General features: G+C 41.7%; 1 protein-coding gene across 1 annotated transcript in view; it reads right to left on the bottom strand.

Moving 5' to 3' along the window:
- Positions 1 to 18,828: 18,828 nt before the first annotated feature.
- Positions 18,829 to 19,438, bottom strand: part of LMOD2 (leiomodin 2) — an 8,435-nt gene continuing 7,825 nt past the window's right edge. Inside the window, exon 3 of the mRNA XM_006024521.2 lies at positions 18,829 to 19,272. Within this exon, the coding sequence (XP_006024583.1) occupies positions 19,246 to 19,272 (27 nt within the window). The 3' untranslated portion in view covers positions 18,829 to 19,245. The remainder of the gene's footprint in view (positions 19,273 to 19,438) is intronic.

The raw sequence follows: 19,438 nt of genomic DNA, 5'->3' as shown, positions 1-19,438 counted from the left end.
AATATTTTTGCTGTGTGATGACAGTCACGCTCAATGTCCTGCAGCCTGCTCTTCAAGCACCTTAGGACACTAGGAAAAAAAGGCACCTTGAGTTAGGGAGAAATTAGATTTTTTTTTTTTTTTTTTATTTCAATCTATTCTATTCCCTACATTGTTAAATTAAATATTACAGCAACATGGTAAAAATGTACCTAGTCTCTGTTTCAAGTGTGATTGTTTGATTCATGCAGTGCTTTAAACTGTCACCCTCTCCATGTATGCTGAAAACCATCTAAGAATTTATTAATCTTTCTGCATAATTTTCTGTGGACAGCTGCGCTGTTGATTTAGAGACTGGGAGTTCTTCCAAGAAACACAAGGGCAAACAGAGCTCTTTAAATCTGCCCTCCTGTTTTTATTATTACTGAGGCAGTTGGGTTCTAATTTAGTAGCATCTCTTCAGCGGTTTTATAGGAGGAAGAGGAAAGCAAACATTACTTTAGTCTTTTGTGCTGCTGAAGTGAACAATACTGGCAGAATGGTTGTGCCCTGTACAATCTTCTGTTGATCTTTCTGAAAGAGTGCCTTATGCTAGCCCCAAAGTTTTTAACCCATTGTAATTGCTCATAAGCCTTACCACATCTGTCAGATCTTTCATCTCTCGACCTTTAAGCATTCTAACACTAATATATTAAGACTCAAGCAGGGCTGTAAAAAATTAAGGAAGCAAGATGGGAAAAGAGGTTAAGTGACTTGATCAAAGTATCAAGGGAAGTCTGTCAGAGCCCATAATCTAAGCAATGTCTCCAGACTCAGTGATCTGTATTAACCAGGTGCCATCCACCCATGGAACCTTTCAGGCTAGCTCATGGTTAAAACAAATAAACTAGAATTAAATGTTGATATTGGCTTGGTCACTTAAATTATTGAATTTGTCTACAAAGGTCTTGATGGAATAGGAATTCCTGGGCAACACAAATCCTGCTTAGTAGTGGCCTATTGTGCCTATCAACTGTCATCTTTCTATCTGAAAGTAAAAATGTGTTTCATGGATGTGATAATTTAACCACGAATGTGCTGTAGAGAGATTTGTAGACTGCTAAGAGTAAGTCCCTATAGGTTTTTTTTTTAACTTAGTTCATCATTTATAGGATTCTTAAACTGTACATATTCTGTACATACTTGTGAAGGAGATGCTGTACATAAGGTGATATCTGCATTTTTGTCAACATTTCCTTATAAATGTATTCAGGACAGAGTAGTGTCAATTCACAGATCGCAAAGTTAGCATAAAAGATGGAACTGCATTAGTGCGTCTGCACAAAACGTACAATTTTACAACCAAAAGGTATCTGCACATAAGCACTTGGCAGAACATGTAAAGCAAAAACAAAGGCTGGAATTACAGGAGCGAGAAGAGGATTTGATGTGCTATTTAAGGCAATGCCCATTACACAAATATATAGGAATGAAATAAAGGCCCATACAGACATCAGTCCTGACAAGGATATACTAGGGGATCTGAAAGTTCATGTTACCAGTTTGGCAACTCTTACAAACCACAAAACATTTGCCCCTGGGAACATTCATAACTGCCTGTCGTATCTATGGTGGGGAGGGAGTGGTGTCCATGTAGCCTCTCTCTCTCTAGTATCCAAGCACTGTCAAAAGGGAATCTACTTTAAAATAACATCAGTTAAGACTGTGTTTCTAACTGCTGCAGAATGGCATACTAGGAAAACAGCAGATCTAGAGAAGACGAGAAGCGATTAGCCTTGGAGTGAATGAGTAAATCAAATTCCTCAAATAAATTGTCATAGGACATTCCCTTTTCTCTGTCTTAAATGGTATGTGTTTATATAGGGTGCTACTGAATGTATAACTAACTAAATGCATTTCCTTCCTTTTTCCTAATAAAATACACGAGAGAATGGAGAGACTGTCTCAAAAAAGTAAACTAGGAGACCTTCATTAAAAATTGCTTTTTTCCCCTATTGTGACTTATTCCAAATAGTATTTATTTATATTTGTGTTTATATTTATAGTGGAAGCATCTAGTTTACCCCTTTTTGTTCACCATGGCAGCCTCTCCATTTGGGTGACAAGAATTCTGTCTGTCAGGATCAAAATGCTCTGCCTGAAACATATCCCAAGCATCTGAATATCCCTTACTGCTGTGATTTTTACCATGAAGTGACTCCTTTCTAAGGTAGTGAGATGGTGCCTTGCATGCAGCTTTATCAAAGGATGCTTCCTTGTTTGTTTCTTTACGAGGCAGACTCAGTGGGAATAAAGAAGCAGCTTAATAGTGCTTTGATTCTGTTTTTCTTGTTATGCTGAGTTGCCTTTTTCCCCCCCTGCGGTATATTTACATTTCACACGGCAGGAAGAAAGCTAAGTGAAATTATTAAAAAAAAAAAAAAAAAAAAAAGACAGCTGCAATATAACTACCGTATTTTCTCACATATAACCTGCTCCTGAATATAACATACCCCTTGTTTTTGAAGAGGTAGCCTAAAGAAAAAAGATCTTATCTTTGATAAGTACCTGAGCAGCAGCTATGGAGATGAGCCTTATGCCAGCCCCTGGACAGAGCCTGTGAACTGACCCCACACGCCAGCCTGTTCCTTTATGCCAGGTCTGGGTTGTGCTGACTTCATTCTGGCATGGTAGGTGCGGGGCCATGGTCTGATCCAGTGTGTGCTGGGTCTATGGCTGTGCGCCAGTTGTAACCCAGCCATGTCATCTGGGGCAGAAAGGAGGCAGTAACTCCCCATGGGTCTGGACATTTGGTAGGAAGGAATGGTGGCATTGTTAATTGCCATGGTTCCCAAAGTTGCAGCAATTAATGCTGCCCCTCTTGTCTCCCCATCCCCACCACGTTTCTAGACCTATGGGGATCCCTATTTCTCACATACAATGCACATTCCCAAATTCCACCAGTTGGGTTTTGGGGAAAAGGTGCAAAATATGTGACACAATATGGTATTCATTTGACAGTGTTGAGTCTGATATGGATATTTTAAGTACAGAAGGTGAAGTTAATAGTAGCAGATTGAGTATATGAAAAAGGTGGATAAATGGACAAATATCCCAAAGGGAAGACTGAGGGAAGTGAACCGCTTTCATGTAAAGCAAAAAAAGCACTAATTTCCTGAAATATGCTGGAAAAGGATCAAGTGGCCACTGTCAGGTATCCTCATCCCATATTTTTGACAGAGATAGTTGGAAAAATGAGACAGGAAATAAGAAAAAAAAAATCACAAGTTGACAGTATTTAAATAGCTTTAATCAGGGAGCAATGTGGTGGTAGGGCCAGTGGTAGGAATTAGAGCCTTGAATTAAAAGGTTATTTATAACCTGGTGCAATGCTTCCACTTCTGCTACTGCAAAAGTATTCTCAAATCATTAACCACTCTACATAACTAGGGATTTGACTTGCAGGAAAAGCATGAGGACATGCATTTTGGCATTTTTTTTTTTTTTTTTTAACAGAATTCGTTGATTCTGGGAGGAGTCCTGCTTCGATGATTTCAGGAAAGAGTCCTGCTCAATAACAAATGTGCTGATATAATTCCTTTGCCAAATGCAAGCCAAAATATTTGCTTTCAAAAACTGTATGGGTTCTCTGGTTTTGGGTGCAAGCACCAACATATTAGGTGCAACAGCATTTTCATTTTTAATCTCCATTTTCACTTTAACATCACCTTTAATCAATTATTTTCTTGCCGAGCTGCCTTACTGCTATTCTCAACAAAATCAGATGAGCCTCATTTAAATTGTGATGGTCTCTATAAAAGCTTTAATATTCCTGTTTCAAAAAGTGAGTCTGAAGTTTGTGCTCTTCCAAATATCAGTCTTGTCACCGTTTTGGCACACAGGAAAGATTTAAAACCTTTTGCATGTTAATAAAAATTGTAGTTTTAAAAATCAGGGAGTCATGGCCATTTTGAAGTTGATGAGCCAGCAATGCAGTCCTGCCCGCAATCCTTGGAGCATTTCTTAAAGAGTATGTCTTGTCTGAAGACCTTAACTTTAGTCTCTAAGCATACCAGTGATTTTCTAGACTTCTCCCTTCACTGCACTAGAAGTGCTGCTGTTCTCCCACCAGTAGTGCTACTGCAGCCCTAAGAGCTGCCCATTTTCTAGACTTCAAGTATTTTCCAGTTCTTCAGGAAGAAACCAGGATCTTTCAACAGTTCACCTGAAAAAATGAGAGATACCATCCACCCCCACCCCAGAATAAGTAACAACCTTGCCTACTCAGTACAGAGGAGCCTAAGTCCCTAAGCCCAGAGACTTGAACCTAAGTCTCCACTCCCTCCGGTGTAATCCCTAGCCTTCAAGGTACTGACTGTCCTGGGGTGGGGCACTCTTCCCACTAGTCCTGTTCCACTTTGTATAAGCAATGAAATATATATTAAGCCAGAAGGGGGGCTGACTTCCAATTGCCCAGTGGGTAGGGCACTTAGTGGGATGTGGAAAACAGATTTAATTCTATGGTCCGAATGAAGAACTTGAATTTTGATCGTTCACATTTCAGCAGAGAACTCTGACCTGGGTGCCATGGGGATGAGTGTCTCTCAGAAGTACTGCCCTGGAGCTGGGATCCCTTCCCTGATGAAATGGCCCCTCTAGGTTTGCAATGTCATTGCCAGGCTATCCCAGCCCTGTGGCCATTAATGCTAATGTAGTAGTGGAAGAATTTCAGCAAAATGACAGTGGAGGGAAGATCTGGAAGAGCAAGATAAGCAGTCTTTCAAACTTGCATGCATTTGGTGATTCTACAGTATATCAGTATATCTATATAACTGAGTCTAAAGCCTGTACTCCAGTTACTTGCTATGTGAGCCCTTCTTGAAAGAGCAGGCATAAGTGCATACTGCGAATGATACATTAATACATGATCATTAATTAATGATTAATTAATGATACATTAATACATTATAGGATTGAAGGGAAATGGCTGGCTGCTTCAAACCAGTTGATGTTATTGGTGGGATACATTACCTTTTTGGGATCAATGAGTATTTGACTGGCTAACTGTCAAAGGAGCAAGGTTCTTTCTTTTTTTATGGTGCTCTATTGAATTAAATAAGATAATGATACTTAGCATGTCTTGTGTATTGTACAAATTATAATTTACCAATCCTCACAATACCCTCATGAGAGACATGGATTAGTCTCATCCCCATTTCCAGGTGGGGGACCAGACAGAAAGCTGAAGGGACTTGTTCCAGGCCTGAGAGGATATTAGAGAAGGTAGCATTACAACTCAAAGCTGCCTAACTCCCAACTATGTTCTCATTCCTTTAGGCCGCCCAGTGAGATTGCTTTTTAATGATTTCAGTGAGAATATTCCAGCAGTGCCATGCCTCATTTTATTTTCTCATACACACTGGACTCAGCATACAGGACACTATTGTCATCAACTGATTTAAGAAGCTGTTGATTCATCTCAGCAGCAGCTACAATATCAAAAAGTTCTGCTCTCATTTTGATTACTGTGCATTTTTATTACCTCTCCTTAGAGCAGTTACAGCAGAGACAGAATGGTTTGGATCATAAACGTAGACGTATGGTGAGACACGCACATGAACTTGTATTGCAAAGATAAGCCTGAAAAAGAGAAGTGCGAACTTGACTGAACTACAATGACAAGCACAGTAAATTCTGAGCACGCCAGGCTTTGCAATATGGGGATGCATGTATGTGCAAAGAAGTTAAAGAGATCTAATAAAAGGCCCAACAGGGACCCAATAAAAGAAATAGCCCCTCTGAGTATAGCAGATAAACACTTTGTTATGGTGCCTAGAAAACTCCCTGCAGATCACTGACAACTGAGAGAAATGGCAAAGATAATATTATGGTTCTCCATGTTTCTGGTTATCAACTTTATCACCAAAGAAAAAGTCAGGAAGGATCTGTTCACTTGTGTTTCGTTCACCAGCTACATGATGTATAATTGGAGGAAGGGGGGTAGAGTGTTTCCTTCCCGTTGAAGTAAAATACCAGGTATTTACCCTGCAAGATGTACCACGGGCAGTGATCTGGTGTAGAAATCCCCACAGGCCATATACAATTTCTACCTGGCTAGCCGTAGGAGAGTATCTCCTCTCCCTATGTAGTTGAGCACTTTCAGCTTTTCTCCATCAAAACAGTATGAGGCTTTTGATTTAAATGGTTGCTTTAGATTTTATTTTTCCAGACTTAACTGTCTGCTTAGCTGGAAATCTCACAGAAATAACACAAGATTTTGTTTTGGCAAATTTTTCTCCTTGCATTACTTACAAAGATCTGGGGTTCATATCACTGTGGTTTAGGAAAAGCTTGCTTCCCTGGAAGATGTATGTCTCTTGTTTTTCAACCTGTGTTGGCACAGGCCTCCCATAGTTGTGAGCCCTTTTGAACTGGGTGTTTAGTCATGAAGTCTTATAGGCATGTCATTGCCTGTAACATCCCAAGGAATCTTATTTGAGGTCAGGAAGGACTTTTACCTCATGGTTGGTTTGATGGACTGTGAAGATTTTTGCCTTCTCCTACAGAAGGGGGCATGGCCCTGCAATCTTTTGAGCATATATTAGCAACCTTTTACACAAGCAGGATGTTGGCTGCCACAGTCCTCCTGCTTTACCTGTGGCAAGTTAGGGTGTTATGTCTTGTGTTGTGTCAGGGTTGACAGTAGTTTTACAAAGAGGTTAGATTATCAATTTGTATAGGATGGGTTGGATAGGGATGATCCTGCCTCAGGCAGGGGGTTGGACTAGATGACCTATGGAGGTCTCTTCCAGCCCCACTACTCCATGATTTCATATAATAGTTTTCTAGAGGTTTAGAACTATGTTGTTATCCATTAAATTCACATGCAGATATTCAGCCAATCAGGGTACTTGATTAGCTTATTACTAATAATGCACCTTGTAGCACTTTCCATCTGAAGATCTTGGAGCACTTTAGAAACATATCTGAATTTAGCCTCTTGACATCTCCGTGAGGCAAATCACTGTTGAGATCCCCAAGGGAAAACCAAGGCAGTTAAGTATTTTACCTAAGAAAACAGTCATATAGACACACCAGAGAGTAGAACCCAGCCATCCTGGCAGCCTGGTGCCCATGCTGACCTCTAGAAACGATCCACTCAAAGTTTTTTAAATGGTTGCTCTTTTTTAAAGGGAATCATATTTCCTTCAGCCACAGTTCTATAATGGGTTGTTCTATTAATACTGTTGAAAGGGGAGAGCCTTTTTTAACTTAGATTTGTTTGGTGTTTAAATAAATATGTCAGCTTTTAGAACTAGAAATAAACTCAGCTCTACTTCAATCTGAAATACTTTGAGTCTGTCCAAAACTCAGCCTAGGTAGTGCTTTTCACAGCTTTTAGTCTATCTCATCACGTTCATATAATATGGAAAGAGAAACTTAAGTCCTTCTGTTACACTCCATTATTGCACAGTGGAGTTATTTCTGATTCACACCATCCTAACTGGGAGGAGAGTCGATCCCAGTGACTGCAGGGTGCAAAACATATTTTCTTTCTGTAGGTTTCAGTTCTAAGGCAGCATTGAAGCTTGTGTAGACACATCTGGGTTAACTTGAAGCCAGCAGACTCAGGTACTGATAATAATGTAGTTACAGTCACCTAAGGGTTAGTGCAAGCTGCAAAATCTGCCCAAAAGCTCAAGTAAATATTCAGGGTACCTACACCTGTGCTGAGCTCCATGCTGCTGCATCTACATTTTGATCAGTGACTGAGTTAAGTCAAAGTTCACATGGGTGTGTGTACATTAAGCAGCAACCATACCTCTGAATTGCAGTTCAGACATGAATGCTTACTTGGGAATCAAGACATTTCATCATCTTGCAATTATACAAGTTTATTTCTTGAAGCACTATTCTAAGGGTATAATAATCCAGGTTTGCGATGCTAGAAAGTCTGGACTCTTCCTTGTGAGGTGTGATATTTCTGGCTATTTATTGGTTTGTCAGGCTTTCCTCTTCACTAGGGGAGTCTTATCCTTGAAGCAAGGCAGAAAAGTTGACACTTTAGGGAATCCAGACAAGTGGAACTGTGTGCTTCCCTGGGGACAAGTAGCTGTGGCACACCTCTTCCCCCCGCACTGCAAAGCAGCAGTGCAAAGTAGCAGTGCAGGGAATGCCTGCATGTGTAGAGCAGCACCTACGGGTCTGCAGCGCCACATACCACACATCTGCATACGTCAGGATGTGCCTTCTGTGATCACATAGTGCCAACTTGTTGATACATATTAGCTGCTTTCATTTGCTAGCTCACAGGCCAAAAATAGTAGATTTGTTCATCTAGCGTTAAAGATACATAAATGTTCAGTTAAGGGATTCCATACTTTGTCAAGAGGTCCTAATATCTTTTTATATCAAATAGCAGCCAGACCACAATGCTTTGTTTCTATTTGAATTACCATACTATATATGAAATCCTAGAACACCAATGATGATCAACGTGATATACAGGCAGGAAAGTACTTTGCTGAATCAGGCCACCAGGCAGAGCAGGACCAAGTAGGACCACTGTTACTGAAAGCAAAGTATCTGGTAAAGTTTTCACTTAGCCCTTGCAAAGCTAGTGGAAGTCCAAATAATTCTGATACTCAAACCTTTGCTCTAAGACTCTGACATGACACAAAAATTGTTTGGTAGCTGTGGTTTCTTTTGACCCTCAAATAGTTCCATCTGCAATCTCAGTGATGATCACTGAGTTTCAAGACCTTCTACAGACTTTTTTCAGCCAATCTTCCTTCCAAAGAGGCTTTCATTTACATTCAGACACTTCTCTTCTTCTTTCTCCTTACCTATACACACTTCTCTCAGTTTAACCAATTGCATTGTTAATGCTTTCTGACTCAGTGAGACATAGAATAATAGAATCATAGAAAATTAGGATGGGAAAAGACCTCAGGAGGTCATGTAGTCCAACTGCCTGCTCAAAGCAGGACCATCCCCAGCTAGAACTTCCCAGCCAAGACTTTGTCTAGGCTCATTTTAAAAACCTCCAGGGATGGAAAGTATACAATCTCTCTGGTTAACCTGTTCCAGTGATTTACTACCCTTCTTATGAGAGTTTTTCCTAGCAGAAACTTCCCTTGCTGCAACTTGAGACCATTGCTCCTTGTTCCAATCTGTCATCTACCACCACTGAGAACAGTCTAGCTCCATCCTCTTTGGAGCCACCCTTTAGGTAGGTGAAAGCTGTTATTTTTTCCCCGCTTTGTCTGCTCTTCTCCAGACTAAGTAAGCCCACTTCCATCAACCTTTCCTCACAAGTCATATTCCCCAGCCCCCTAACCATGTTTTTCCCCTCCACTGGACTCTCTCCAATTTGTCCACATCTTTTTTGTAGCGGGGGCCCAAAAACTGGACACAGCACTCCAGATGTGACCTCACCAACACTGAAAAGATGGGAAGAATAGCTTCCCTCAATCTGCTGGCAACACTCCTACTAATGCAGCCCAGTATGCCATTAGCCTTCTTCGTAACAAGGTCATGCTGTTGGCTCATATTCAGCTTATTTTTCACTGTAACCCCCAAGTCCTCTTCTATAGAGCTGCTGCTTAGCCAGTCATTCCCCATCCTGTACTGGAGTATGGGATTGTCCTGTCCTAAATGCAGGATTTTGCACTTGTCCTTATTGAATTTCATGGGCACATCCCCATGAGCAAGAACATGCATTTTCCCAGGGACAAATAGCAATGGAACATATTTGTGTTGCTACTATTTGTCCCCAGGCGTGCCTCTGCACATGCGCTCTGGCATGCAGCAAAGTTCCCTAGGTGGGTTAGGGGAGGCTGGGCTTTTTCACCAGGGGTTTTTTTGACACTGCAATCTCCCAGTGTCAAAAAAACCTGCTGCGCTGCAAATTAGCAGTGCAGCAAATGCACGCACATGCGACACATGTGGTTTGTGGTGCCGCAAACTGCACATGCACACTCATGAGATGTGTCCCATGAGATTTCTTTTGGTCTGATCCTCCAATTGTCAAGGTCTCTTTAAATCCTAACTCTACCCTCCAGTGTATCTACTATAACCCTAGCATAGTGTCATCTGCAAACTTTCTGAGGGTGCACTCCATCCCATCTTCCAGGTAATTGATGGAAGATATTGAACCAAACTGGCCCCAGAACCGACTCCTGGGGCACTTCATTTGGTACTTGCTGCCAATTAGACATTGAGCTATTGATTAAATACCATCTGACCCTAACAATCCAGCTAGTTTTCTATAAATCTTACAGTCCATTCATCCAACCCAGACTTCCTTAGCTTGCTTGCGAGAATGTTGTGGGAGACCATATCAAAAGCCTTGCTGAAGTCAAGGTATATCACATCCAGTGCTCTTCCCACATCCACAGAGCCAGTCATCTCATCATAGAAAGCAATCAGGTTGGTCAGGCATGACTTGCCCTTGGTGAATCCATGATGACTGTTCCTAATCACCTTCTTTTCCTCCAAGCGCTTAGAAATGGATTCTTTGAGGACCTGCTACATGATTTTTCCAGGGACAGAGATGAAGCTAACCAGTCTATAGTTCCTTCTTCCCTTTCTTAGAGTTGGGCATTATACTTTCCCTTTTCAGTTGTCTGGGACCTCTCCTAATCTCCATGAGTTTTCAGAGATGATGGCCAGCAGCTCTGCAATCACATCTGCCATCTCCCTCAGCACCCTGGGATGTGTCACATCCAGCCCCATGGACTCGTACATGTCCAGCATTTCTAAATAGACCCTAACATGTTCTTTCACCACTGTTGGCTGCTGACCTCCTCCCCAAACTGTACTGCCCAAGGCAGTTGTGTCAGAGCTGACTTTGCCTGTAAAGACAGGTGAAAAAGGCATTGAGTACTTCAGACTTTTCTGCATCACCTGTCACTAGGTTGCCTTCCTGGTTCAATAAGGGACCCACACTTTCCCTGATCTTCCTCCTGTTGGCGACATAACTTGTAGAAACCTTTCTTGTTATACTTCATGTCCCTTGCTAACTGCAACTCCAATTGTGCTTTGGCTTTCCGGATTTTATCCCTGTATGCCCAAGCAATACTCTTATCCCTCCCTAGTTGTTTGCCTACATTTCCACTTCTTGTATTTTAGCTCGCTGAAGAGTTCCCTGCTAAGCCAAGCAAAAGGCATGGGCTGCTTATGGCATCTGAGATTCCCTAGTGGTCTCCCATTCAAGTACTAGTTGGTCCCAGAACTGCTTAGCTTCCAATAGCAGACAGAATTGGGTACATCCCATAGGCTCCCAGATATGCTCCCAGTTCTGCCTCCTCTTACATTAAAATCAGAAATTTCTCTCTCTTTCTCACTCTCTCTCTTTTTAAGGCAAAACATTCATGTGTGCCAATGTTTTACTATGGCTACTATATTTATTGATGTATGGTTGGTATAACTACTAAGAGTGAATGCTCTGAAAGTGTTGCTAAGGAGCAAGACCATCAATACAATAAAATCAAATAGCCAATATATTCAGAAGTCACTAGTGATTTCAGAGCTTCCAGTTTAGGACTGGGAAACCTTAAAAAGGCTCGATTTTTCTAGGGCAGCTTCTGAGCCATTTCTAAAAAACAAGTTCTGTTGAACACTCAAAGCAGTCACCCAAAGCCTCCAGTAGTATTTATCTTGAAACACCCTTGTTTCAATTTCTCTTCAAGAGATTTGAAATAATCCACATTTTTTCTGTGACTCTAAACTGATATTATCTCAGGTTTGAGATTTAAATGCAGAGTGAATCCCAGGAACTTTGCCAACAGAAGGAAGCTCCTGTTGTAATGATTTGATCGCATCAAATGAATGCAAATATAAATAGATCATAAGACTACAGACAGCAAATAGACCTCAGTTGGAGACAAGTCAATCCAGATCATAAAAGCTCTTTGTCTCACTGCTGGATTTATCCTCCTGTGAACCATTAGCTGTGGACTGTTAATCAACAAAGTCTGCCCTCAGTGGTATGTACACTATTCTCATTGACATCAATGGCAAACTCGAGTCAGCATCTGTCTTTAACTTTGCCAGTCCTGTCTAGTACTTACCCTTATGCGACCTACATGTGCTTTTTGCATCTTCGCACCAATTATTTGCTGCTTTTACAACTTTACACCTTGCTCCAGCTTGCAGGTCAGATCACTTTGAGGGATAAGGAAGAATAGTGTTCTTTTCCTTTAACAGCCCCTTTTACCATTTCATAAGACCCAGTGCATCTATCGAGAAATGAGATGAATAGGAAAATGGAAACCTTGAGTTTTCGTAAGGATTATGCAATATTAAGTGCACAACCAACCCCTCTGGGTTCACGATATCTCAGCTGCACTTAGTGTGCTGTACTTAGCACTAAATTCAACTCAGTGACTGATAATGAATAAAAAAGCCAAAACTATGTTTTAATACTACTACTACAACAAATATAGAACAACCAATAAATGAAAACCTTACAAAGAAAACATTAAAAAACACAATATATACATATTATATTGCCCTTCAGTGGCAAATAAGCTGCAAACTAGCTTCATTGTTCCTGAGAACTCCTTGTTTTCTGAGTCCATAAAAGGTGTCCTGCTTCTGGACAGTTCCACTCTGTTTTAATTGCTAATGCTCTATTCTTGACATTCGTGCCTAAACTCCAGTTTACACAGAAACCTCTGTCCTCTTACTGGGGCTATTCAGATCTGTGAGAGCTGTTCTCAGTGCAGACTGAATCCACCTCCTCTGGAGCCTCTGGATGGATCCAATGCTCTTGCGTTATATTTCTTTTTTCCCAGCAGGTGCTCAGGGCAGGACACACACACACCTCTGGTTGAGATAAAAGTTATTAACATTCCCCTCAACCTCTTTCATTTCACTGAACCAGACTCTGCCCCTATTCACAGAGAGCCCTTCGCTCTAGGCCCACCTGCCAGACACTCTCCAACCTGCTTTTCAGTGTTTAGTGATGTGACCCAACATGGCAGCCAGCCACCACCATTTCTCCACTGGGCATGGTCAAGAGGGTCTCACTAGCCTTCCCAAGATGGATGCGTTTTGAAAAGTTCCCTCCTACAGTTCAAGAGAGTTACACTTACATTCACTATCTCCTTATTATACTTTTGGAGAGGGTTTTTTTGTGATGAGGATAGCTAGTACTCCTATCCATTCATTCCTTTTCTCTCCCCCTTGCCCCTCACATCAGTAATCCTGCTATTTTCCAGCTCTGCTAACCCAAAAGATCAATGCTACTGCCAAGGCTGTGCTTCTAGAAGCTTTCCTGAGCTACAGGCACCCACATCAGGACATAAGAAGGGAAAGAGAAGCAATGCAAGTTAATGCAGACTGTCAGCAGTAGCTTATACTGTGGGACTAAACCTACCCCTGAAGCTACCCCAGCTGCTCCAGACTTTTGGAGTACGAACCCACATAGCTACATGACCAATATGGCTACAACCTGTATCCCTGAAACATGGAAGATATTGAATTTAGCCATTTTTAAAAATGAAAACTTCATAATTTTACAAGAAGGAAGCAAAATTCAACACATCAAACCTGAAAGCTGATACCCTGCCTCCTGCCTTTTGTTCAAGCTAAATCTGCATGTTCACAGAGCTCAGAGCTGCCTCAGCACAAAAGAAATTCCTTGCCCAGGAGAGCCTTCCATCACCCCACCCTCCTGTGAAATATGAAACAACATAACCAGAAGGAAAAATAATTCAACATCCTGCTTATCATCACACAACTTTGAGGTAAATAGACTGCTCTAACTTTTATCTAAGCCTAATTTGAACAAAATGAACTTTTCCAACCAGGAGATCTTACAACACCTTCAGCTCTCCTGTGAAGTATAAATTTTCATTTCCACGTAGAAGAAATGTTACAATCTTTGCATTCTCCTATGCCTAAAAAAAGGGTGAGTATGCCTAAAAGTTATATCTAGTTGGTCTAATAAAAGATATCACCTCTACCCAGAGTTCTGATTCCATAGCTACGTGAAGAACTTCTGCAGAAGTGAAGTGGAAGGAAGGAAGGAGCATGTTGTGGAGGCAGAAAGCGCTCCTGCCATATTCCAGTTGGGCTCTGCATGCTACCTTCCCTGCATGTATGCAGAGGGGAAGGGTGGCTATTAGCCAGATCCTTTAAGTGTGGAGATGACACATTGGCATATAACAGAAAGGAAGGATTTAAAAAAAGATGTGAAATAAAAACTCATATACTTAATAAACTTCTTTGTGTTCTGATCAAGTACCAAATAACATGACAAACCAACGATCTATCATGGATCCCTGACATTAGTAGTCACACTGGGTAGTGCCTAATTCCCCTTGTTCAGTGCAGAGAAAGGTAGGACTAAGGGGACAGATTCTGACTTTTGCCTTCCTCTTTCTCAGCTAACTGAAGTAATTCTGCTCTTTAGAAGTCCAGGAAACTTAATTCAGCACACTCCTAAAAGAGTGCAATCTGTGTCAGGTGTCCTGCTCTGCTATTCACCTAGGTCCTTCTCAAATCTATTGGAGTGGCAGGGAGCTTTTTCCAGCATTTCTCTTCAGCTCGTAGTCATTTGGACTGCCCAACAGATTCCAGCAGGGACAGGTTTGTAAATTTTTGCTTTGCATTACTTGCTGCTAGCTGTGAAAAGGCAGGTGGTGCAATAGCACCAGCAGGCACAAACAGAAGAGACATTTTTTTCCCAATCTGGCCACAGAAAGCAGTCTATATCCATGACCAAATACAAGTGCATGGCTGCAGACTGCTTCAAAAATGGCCAGTTGGGAGAAAATCTCAACCCTCATTGCATAAGGGGTCAGCTGAAGATGTTTCAAAACATAGATAGCATCTTCTGTAACTTCTGCCTGCGCTGCCTCCCAGCTTCGAGCTGGTTTCAGAATGGGAGAGGGGAAAGGGAGCACTGGGAGTTCAGTCTGGGGTTTTTTCAGCCTCTGCTGGAAGGTGGGGCAGGTATATTGGAGCCCCCCCAGGTGGGGGGAACTCCAATACACCCACTTCACCCTCCCGTTCTGGATGGGGAACCCCTAAAATGAGTTCCCTCTGCTCCCTTTTCCCCTCCCCTTCCCTTTCATTTTGAAACAGGGACAGGCTGGGAGAGAGGAGGGGCCATTACTGGCGGAAACCAACTGTAGGCTCCCAGCCAGCAGCTAGATTCCCTTCTCCCCAGGAATCAACAGTGAACTTCTGTTTGGTTCAGGGGATCGTTGTAACTCAGAACGCTTCCTGCAAAGCATTCGCAGTTACAGTGGGGAGCTGCACTGCTGTCTGCACCCATCATGTCCAGGAATGAGTCTTACATGGTCAAATAAGAAACAGACCTGCTGCATTCCTGGACTTTAAGGCACTGTATTCAGGTCCAGTGAAAGTACAGCATAGGACACAGTGTAGTTGAGCTGACTCAAGGACCACATTCTTTATAGGTCAAACAGGAGGCAGTCAGGAAATTATTTGTCTACCCTGAAGACTCAGGGGAATATTATAGAATGTTAACTAGGAAGGAAATGGGCCCAAGGGAAAATACAGACTTCTAGTACTACTTGTTTCCCATGAGCTTTAAACTAAGCAGTAATATGTAACCTTGCCAACATTCTGTTCCTGATTTAGTTCATCCTGGTTTCTAATCCTGGAAAATAACATAACATAACATCTCTCTGATTATTTTTTGTGCTTGTGATACTGTGCAAGTTGGTCTACTCTAAAGGCAAACAAAATGCTCTTCAGCAGTTGCTTTTCCTTTTGGAAGGGAAAAGTTAGCAGCTCCTAGAGAAAGAGTGAACTCCATCAGAGGAAGAAAAATGACCCTAGCTTTCCCTCCACTTGAATGACAACATGATAGCAAGGTGCTTTCAGGAGCCCCTCTCAAGCACATCTTCAAATAGAAGGCAGGATTTGAAATTTCTCCAACTGAAACTGCTGTGAAATTTATGTAGGCAGAATGTGATTACCCAGATTAGAATCTGGCCAGGGCACAGAGTTAACACTTCATCAGGACATGTGCCAAGTGGTATTAAATGACCACAAGTCATCATTGATTTTGACTTTTTATCTGCAATACTGTTCTCCAGTAGCACAGGAGGGCTCCATACCATGACAGGATTACTAAACTACTTGTTAGCAACAGTGTCAGAAACTTGTTCCTTGCTTGCATAAGTGTTTGTGTCCACTCCCCTTTCCATTATATCCTTTAGTATAAATGCCAGACCCTGAGTCTGGGAAGAAATCAAACACATACTTACCTGAAAGCTGAATGCCTTCTTACTTTTTCTTCCTTGTTCTCTCATCTTCTATTCCCTTTGCTCACGCATCCTTTTCTTTCAGTTGAAATTTTCCCTTATTCATTTTTTCTCCAAACTATTTTCTTCTCTTGTGCCTTCTTTTTTATAGTTTCTTTTTGCCTCATGTCTCCCTGTTTTTTTACACATCTCCTTCTCTCTCTTTCCTTCTTCTACAAGGTTGAGGGAGACTGTGGATTGCACCTGAGCTACAATAGAATATGGAATTGCAGAGGTTTCCAAAATATGTCTAATCAGATACAGTGTATTAATTGTGATACTGGGGGTAAAGAACAAGTCTGAAAGACATGTCAGTCATGTATAAATTGCTTTGGGCAGATTTTTCCTTAAAATAATAAAATCAAACCAATTAGAAATGGAAAAACTCTCCATGGTTAACCCTGTCTGTTTTTCCTGCCAGTGAATGTGTACTCTCTACAACATATTCTTGTATCTTCTGTCCATTTTGCTTTTATCCGACTCAAGTAATTTGACACTTACACCTCTTTTGGGTAAGGGAAAAAACATATCTCAAGAATGTATCCTATAAATATTTTCAAATAGTTAGATTTCATGGATTTTTTTCTCAGTTTTAGTTCATCATATTTGGTTAAATCAGTGGTGCTTAATCTTTTGGCCCTGCAGGCTGAATAAGTGATGTGGGGCCAATCTGCAGGTCAGACTGGCCCCCAGGATCAGGTCCACATGCCTGGACCCAGACTGAAGTGCCCCTGCCCAATGGGAATGGGGCTCAGGACTCTGCACCACCCCTGCCCAGCTCCATGTGCTGGGATTGAGACTGGGCTCCATGCCTCCTTTACCAGGTTCCAAATGCCAGAATTGGGGTCCCCAGGACCTGCATTGCCTCTACCCAACGGTGCATGTTGGAATTAGGTTTCAGGGCCCCATGCCACCTCATTTATGGGCTTTGTGCTGCCTCTACTGGTCTCTGTGGGCAGGGCTCAGGGCCCCAGGGCCTCATGCTACCTCTACCTGGTCCCCCAGGCAAAAATCAGACCCTGCACATCAGATCAGGCTTTGTGCCACAGTGCACAGCAGGGCAACATGCTGCAGGGCTCTCTACAGACTCAGAGGGAACCCTGCGGGCTAGATGATGAGGCACCAGGGCCATCTGACCTGTAGGCCAGGGGTTGAGCACCCTGGGGTTAAAATATCATAAATAATTATGTTTGTATTTGATGCTTCTATCTGTCAAAAATGTGTAAAAGGTATAATAGCTCTAATACTGTTGCAAACTAAGCATTTAGATCTTTGATCTAAGTTCCCTTCAACTTGAACCGTAATTAATATGAGAAGGAAACTTACTAGCACTGAACTGAGAAAGTCTATCCATCCCATCATCTGTTACATGATATCTAATTGCATATATCCCAAAATCATGTTGGCTCTTTTGCCACCATATCATGTTGAATGTTCACACCCAACTGAACTTCTGTCTGTATTACTTAAAGGTCTTTTTTTTTTTTGGCCTGAATGTTTTTTCCATCCCACTGAATCTCTGGGTTATTTCTTCCTGGATGTATTAGCTCGTATGTGTACTCAATGAGTCTCTTTTTGTTGTTTCCCATGTATCAACTTTAATGGATTTTGTATTAGCTTTACACTTTCCCTTCTTTTCAGAACACTGCCTAATTTTACATCAACTGCTACTTAACCATTGTAGCTGTATTTATTAGGGCTGTGTGAAGCTTCAGTCACTGATTCGATTTGGTGGAGATTTGGCCTGATTCGGTGGCCGAATCTCTGAATCCGAGGATTCAGATTAAAGGAGACCCTTTAATCTCTCCAAATTGAATCAGAACCTTCTGAATCGATTCAGAGAGATTCAGAAAGTTTTGATGATCCAGATAGACATAGTTTTAAATGTTTTTTCTACATACTTCAAGGTACCAGGAAGCTCGTGAATGCTGAGGTGGTAGGGTGGATAGAGCATCCAACAGGAGTGCAGGGGGATGCCTAGTGTGCTCTGCAGCAGGTCCGCCAAGGAGTGTACAGGGCCCCCCACCCCCTGCACCCCCACCCAGCTCAGTGACTACTGCCTCCTGGGTCTGGGGGGGCCCCAGGGGTCCCCCTGCAGCCAATCACTGAGCTGGGGTATATGGGGGAGGGGCCCCCAGCACACACAGTGGCGGACCCAGAAGTGGACTGGAACACTTCCAGGTTCACCCTCAGTACGCGGGGGGGCCACACTCCTGTGGGATGCTCCATCCACCCCAGCATCACAGCATTCATGAGCCGCACCTGGCAACTCGAGATATGTAGAAAAAACATTTAAAGCTATGTCTGTGGCTGAATCGCTGATTCTCTGATTCAGCATCAAATCTTCAGATTTGGATTTGGCCGAATCTAATCGGGGACAGTGATCCGAATCAATGAATCAAATCACTGTCCCCGATTTCGGCTGAATCCAAATCCAAATTGAATATGGCCCATTTTGCACACCCCTGGTATTTATCACATACTTTCACATTGCACTAGATCCTAGGAGCAGTAAGACTTTCCCAATCCTCAGAAATTTTATTCCTGATAGTTCTAAACTCACAGAAACCCAGGACTATGATTGTTTTGGTTGCTGAAAATCTTCAAACAATATTTATTGTAAAGTAATGAAAAAAAAACCAAAGGAAAAAAAACCACAGGTCACTAAACCATTACATCTCAGTGTTAAAAACATGTCCAATGGTGTGCAATCAGATATTGAAAAGAATATCTAAATAAACTGCTATTTCTGCAATAGAAATCTTATTAAATATAAAAAGACGTTTATTTCCATATTTACAGATTAAAAGGCTTATGCATTCTTAAAGCATTGTTTAGTGTTTAATAGGTCTATCTCTGTAAAAAGATAATATTTTTGTTCAAATCTAAGAGTGCACTTTGGAAACATCACAAGACAACTTATGTTACCACCGTTCAACAAGTCAGTAACCTTCCCTTGCCCACTGTAGTGCTTTGGTTCTTCTATAATCAATCCATGCTTTTATCGAAGAGCTTCTGGGATCTCCACCTACAAAGATAGCAGTGTGTTTTTTCTCATTATATTTGCAATAGAGTGGAAAAGAAGCAGCAGTCTGATCTTTCTAGCTACTATCCTTATCTGGTCTGATGATTTATATATAAGGTTCTAAGGTGCCCATCTCCTTTGTGTCTGAATTCCACTATTTATAAGTACA

Source organism: Alligator sinensis, unplaced genomic scaffold (assembly GCF_000455745.1).
Source record: "Alligator sinensis unplaced genomic scaffold, ASM45574v1 scaffold574_1, whole genome shotgun sequence".
Classification (NCBI taxonomy): domain Eukaryota; kingdom Metazoa; phylum Chordata; order Crocodylia; family Alligatoridae; genus Alligator; species Alligator sinensis.
The sequence above is the reverse complement of the archived record's forward strand: the minus strand, read 5'-3'. Positions and strand labels throughout refer to the sequence as shown.